The following is a 6,000-nucleotide window of genomic DNA, read 5'->3' on the forward strand; positions in this document are numbered from 1 at the left end:
ATGTATGTATTTAGAGAACAGACTTGCACAAGTAGGGGGTACAGAGGAAGAGGGAGAGAAATCCTCAAGCAGACTCCCCACTGAACATGGAGTTCTACTCAGGGCTTGATCTCCCCACCCTGAGATTATGACCTGAGCAGAAATCATGAGTCAGGTGCTTAACTGACTGAGCTACCCAGGCATCCCTAGTCTTTTTTTTTTTTTTTCCCCTAAACAGCTCTTGTATTTTCAGTTTGTTGAGTTTTTTGGATTTGTGGGTTTATAGTTCTCATTTGGAAAATTTGCTACCATAATTTTTTGAAAAAGTCTTTTCTGTGTTCAAAATTTCTCATATAGGGGCGCCTGGGTGGCTCAGTGGGTTAATCCGCTGCCTTCGGCTCAGGTCATGATCTCAGAGTCCTGGGATCGAGTCCCGCATCGGGCTCTCTGCTCAGCAGGGAGCCTGCTTCCTCTTCTCTCTCGCTCTCTCTGCCTGCCTCTCTGCCTACTTGTGATGTCTCTCTGTCAAATAAATAAATAAATAATCTTTAAAAAAAAAATTTCTCATATATTAGGGCATTCAGGATTGTCTCACAGCTTTGTGATTGTAACTTTTACACTCAATCTTTTCTTTCATGTCTCATTTTCAAAAGTTTCTTCTTCTCTGTCTCTACTTCTCTGTCTTCTCTGTACTAATCCAACTTAGCTAAACATCATGAGAAATTTAATTCTTTTCTGCCTAATAAATGGCATTTAAAGAAAACTTCAAACCCTGACACATTTTGTTTTTGGGAGGTGATAGTAATTTCATACTTACTGTACTTTTTTTGTTGTATTTTATCCTGATGACTTAAAATACAGTTACAATTCTCATTGATTTAATGAGAAGAATTTGTATTTGGCTTCTCTCTTTTCAATCTCTCTTTCATTGAGCTTTGTGAGGTAGCAGTTCTTTTGTTACTTTGCCTGATAGACTGTGGTACACATAGAATCCTGTTTTAAATATGATGAAATGACTAAAAACCATGCCGTGGTGGAGATAAGACTCTACCGACAGGAGAGCACAGGCACCGTGTCATGATTCTGCTGAAGAGCCAGAAATTGAGAGAGCCTTGGGTAGGTTGCTGAATGTGTATTTCTTTTTCTTTCTTTCTTTTTTCTTTCTTTCTTTCTTTCTTTTTTCTTTCTTTCTTTTTTATTCTTTTTTCCCTGAGCTTAACACTGTCTTACAGAGTCTCTGGGTTTCTCCTACCGTGTGGAGACAGGTAATATTTACTCCAGCTAGGAAGTGTCACATTTAGACAAAGCTTTGGGGATAGAATATATAGATCTCTCAGGCTCCCTGGCATGCTAAGACAAGTCTCAAGACCCATGGGAATGAGGTAAATCTGTTAAGGTTGGAAGCCTGTATATGAGTAAAACTATTTTTAGCTTCTCCTGTGATGGTTTTTTGCTTTGCTCTCCTTTATTAAAAAATAGTCTTTCAAGATTTTCAGATTTTCTTAGCCGGGCCAACAGCAGCCAAGGGAAAAAATATATGTATTTTTTTTATTTTTGGCAGCATCATTGAAGACAGAGATACCCAAAAGAAAGGTAAGCTGCAGAGGGAGAGGAGTAGCTTGGTTGATGACCTTGCCCACCTATAACAAATACCTCTTCCAGAGTGAAGGTTTGGAGGCCCTGCATTTTGCTGGATGGAGATGGGGGAGTGGCTTCTTTTCTTTTCTTTTTTAAGATTTTATTTATTTATTTGACAGAGAGAGATCACAAGTACGCAGAGAGGCAGGCAGAGAGAGAGGAGGAAGCAAGCTCCCTGATGAGCAGAGAGCCTGATGCAGGGCTTGATCCCAGGACCCTGAGATCATGACCTGAGCTAAAGGCAGAGGCTTAACCCACTGAGCCACCCAGGTGACCCTAGGGGTGGGGAGTGGTTTCTGACAGGATTTTTCATGGCCCTCTCCCTTTTCCATCCACCACACTTATTCCATCTCTAATGCAGAGCCTTCATCTCAAATAATAGACAACTAATGACTAAGATATTAATTTAAAGAAAATTTAAGGGTTTTTTTTCTACACAAAAGGGTCCTTGTATTTTAGTTTATTTCTTATAATTTTTCAAATTTTTAAAAAATATTTTATTTATCTGAGAGAGATCAAATCACAAACTTTGGGGGTGAGGAGCAGAGGAGGAGGGAAAAGCAGACTTCCCACTGAGCAGGGAGCCCTATGTAGGACTCAGTCCCTGGATCCTGGGATCATGACCTGAGCTGAAGGCAGGCAGATGCTTAACCAACTAAACCATCCACGACCTCAACATTTGTATTGAAATGATAGCCCTTCAAGACTAACGGCTTTTCTGTGATTGAAGGAATTAATACTTACTGATGAAATTTCAGGTAGAAGGAAATTTACTGGGGACTGCGATCCTCAGAAACTGTATTGCCCAGCCTATAGATTTTTTTATGCCACTGTATATACATCTCTCTTAACTGAGCTTAATCTGTTTTTTTTAGTGTACTATTCAGAATTAAAAATTTTTTTTTAATTTTTTATTTTTTTATAAACATGTATTTTTATCCCCAGGGGTACAGGTCTGTGAATCAGCACTCACCAAAGCACATACCCTCCCCAATGTCCATAACCCCACCCCCATTTCTTCCAACCCCCCTCCCCCCAGCAACCCTCAGTTTGTTTTGTAAGATTAAGAGTCACTTATGGTTTGTCTCCCTCCCAATCCCATCTTGTTTCATTGATTCTTCTCCTACCCACTTAAGCCCCCATGTTGCATCACCACTTCCTCATATCAGGGAGATCATATGATAGTTGTCTTTCTCCGCTTGACTTATTTTGCTAAGCATGATACGCTCTAGTTCCATCCATGTTGTTGCAAATGGCAAGATTTCATTTCTTTTGATGGCTGCATAGTATTCCATTGTGTATATATACCACATCTTCTTGATCCATTCATCTATTGATGGACATCTAGGTTCTTTCCATAGTTTGGCTATTGTGGACATTGCTGCTATAAGCATTCAGGTGCATGTGCCCCTTTGGATCACTACGTTTGTATCTTTAAGGTAAATACCCAGTAGTGCAATTGCTGGGTCATAGGGCAGTTCTATTTTCAACATTTTGAGGAACCTCCATGCTGTTTTCCAGAGTGGCTGCACCAGCTTGCATTCCCACCAACAGTGTCGGAGGGTTCCCCTTTCTCCGCATCCTCGCCAGCATCTGTCATTTCCTGACTTGTTGATTTTAGCCATTCTGACTGGTGTGAGGTGATATCTCATTGTGGTTTTGATTTGTATTTTCCTGATGCCGAGTGATATGGAGCACTTTTTCATGTGTCTGTTGGCCATCTGGATGTCTTCTTTGCAGAAATGTCTGTTCATGTCCTCTGCCCATTTCTTGATTGGATTATTTGTTCTTTGGGTGTTGAGTTTGCTAAGTTCTTTATAAAATTTGGACACTAGCTTCAGACAGAATTAAAATTTAAGGTGATTATTTTAGAGAAATTTTATCTGTATTTCCCAACATAAATCAATCAACTTAGAGTATAAAAAATGATAAACTATATATTTATGGTAAACATCTATAAAATATATTTGTCAGTGAATTATAGCAAAATGACACGGCTATAAGATATGAATGGAAATTGAGGTGCTGTCATGGTTTATTTGTAATACTAGACTTGACTTATGATATGTGCAAATCACATGTTCCTAAATCAACATAATAATTCTTTCCAAATTTATGTTCCTAGCGGTTTTGAAATGGGTATAATATTAACTTATTTCTACATTACCTTATTTCAGAAAAGATTTAGAGAGCTAAAATGAGCAGATTGTCACAATGCCCTTTAGGACACTAATATGTGTGTTTAGCAATATATGGGATCTCTGTTTTCTAATTTTGCTGACATTTCACTTTTAGGTATTTAGAGAGTGACTATCTTCAGATTATCAGAAATATACAGAGCTGTCCATGGAAACGACGAGAAGAAGAATATGAGAATTTTAGGTAAAGAATTTTTTCATAAGTATTATGAGATTTAAAGATGTCTTGTGTTTTTGTGTTGCACGGGAAATAACATGTTGTTTGAAGGAAAATAGAAGGGGCCAGTTCACAGTCAGATCGATTTTATCCTCAGACCCCCTCCTGAGGCACATGGCACTCTGTCCCCATCTCTTATATAGAAATTTAATTCAGCTATTGGGATTCATTACAAAAATCTTAAGTTGAAAAAAGAAATTTTAGAGGACATTGCTTCTTCATACCATTTGTATTTGCTGTTTCTTAATTTTTTAAATAAAATATGATTGAGTTTGGGATTGTTTGGAAAACATAGAGAGAAAATGTCCTCCAAGATCCCATTGCTTCTGAACAAAAACTGTTCCTTCCTGTGTTTTTCCCTCCCAGTGTTTCTTGTTGGCTTTTAAACCACAGCCACATTCAGGTGTGGGAGTTGGCTACAGCTAATAATCTGGGGGGAGTCACCACCCTGACAAGCCCGGGTTATGAGCTAATGATTATAGAGCTGTCCTGTCCTTGCATAATGTGGGGCCCACCTGGACAGAAAGAAATTGTGTTCCAATACTGTGCTACAGGGATGCATGGAAACTTTTCAGGGACCCCTTACTCCTAGTCGTATAGTACAGCGGGACACCGTGTGCGCTTGCGTGGTCTGCGCTTCTCTGGGCCTGCATTCTCATTCTTTGCTAGGCATGCAACACAGGTTTTGTCCAGTGCCGAGTTATTTTATGATGTTACAGTCCAGAAATATGTTTTTATCTTGACTGGTTCAGATTTTCAGACCTTAAGCCTTAAGTCTTTTGAAGACCTTCTTAAAGAGCCTGGTCTCATGTCATCTGCAAAGAGAGAGAGTTTGACTTCTTCATTGCCAATTTGGATACCTTTTATTTCTCTTTGTTGTCTGATTGCTGTTGCTAGGACTTCTAATACTATGTTGAACAAGAGTGGTGAGAGTGGGCATCCTTGTCGTGTTCCTGATCTCAACGGGAAGGCGGCAAGCTTTTTCCCATTGAGGATGATATTTGCTGTGGGTCTTTCATAGATAGATTTTATTTTCAGGAATGTTCCCTCTATCCCTATACTTTGAAGCATTTTAATCAGGAATGGATGCTGGATTTTGTCAAATGCTTTTTCTGCTTCGATTGAGAGGACCATGTGGTACTTCTCTCTTCTTATATTAATCTGTTCTATCACATTGATTGATTTGCGAATGTTGAACCATCCTTGTCGCCCAGGGATGAATCCCACCTGGTCATGGTGGATAATCTTTTTAATGTGCTGTTGGATCCTGTTTGCTAGGATCTTGTTGAGAATCTTAGCATCCATATTCATCAGTGATATTGGTCTGAAATTCTCATTTTTGGTAGGCTTTGCCTGGTTTTGGGATCAGGGTAATTCTTTATATGGAAAACCCAAAAGACTCCACCCGCAAACTATTAGAACTCATAGAGCAATTCAGCAACGTGGCAGGATACAAAGTCAATGTACGGAAATCAGTGGCTTTCTTATACACTAACAATGAAAATACAGAAATGGAAATTAGAGAATCAATTCCATTTACTATAGCACCAAGAACCATAAGATACCTGGGAATAAACCTAACCAAACAGGTAAAGGATCTGTATTCGAGGAACTACAGAACACTCATGAAAGAAATTGAAGAAGACACAAAAAGATGGAAGACCATTTCATGCTTTTGGATCAGAAGAATAAACATTGTTAAAATGTCTATACTGCCTAGAGCAATCTATACTTTTAATGCCATTCTGATCAAAATTCCACCGGTATTCTTCAAAGAGCTGGAGCAAATAATCCTAAAATTTGTATGGAACCAGAAGAGACCTCGAATCGCTAAGGAAATGTTGAAAAACAAAAATAAAACTGGGGGCATCACGTTACCTGATTTCAAGCTTTACTACAAAGCTGTGATCACCAAGACAGCATGGTGCTGGCATAAAAACAGACACATAAACCAGTGGAACAGAGTAG

At 39.0% G+C, this 6,000-nt stretch overlaps 1 protein-coding gene across 1 annotated transcript in view; it reads left to right on the forward strand.

Annotated features, from left to right (window-relative positions):
• Window positions 1-4,053, forward strand: part of ST8SIA6 (ST8 alpha-N-acetyl-neuraminide alpha-2,8-sialyltransferase 6) — a 101,353-nt gene extending 97,300 nt beyond the window's left edge. The window contains exon 5 of the mRNA XM_045085037.1: window positions 3,913-4,053. Within this exon, the coding sequence (XP_044940972.1) occupies window positions 3,913-4,003 (91 nt within the window). The 3' untranslated portion in view covers window positions 4,004-4,053. The remainder of the gene's footprint in view (window positions 1-3,912) is intronic.
• Window positions 4,054-6,000: the final 1,947 nt, after the last annotated feature.

Source organism: Mustela putorius, unplaced genomic scaffold (genome assembly GCF_011764305.1).
Source record: "Mustela putorius furo isolate JIRA1106 unplaced genomic scaffold, ASM1176430v1.1 tig00000827_pilon_pilon_pilon, whole genome shotgun sequence".
Taxonomy (NCBI): domain Eukaryota; kingdom Metazoa; phylum Chordata; class Mammalia; order Carnivora; family Mustelidae; genus Mustela; species Mustela putorius.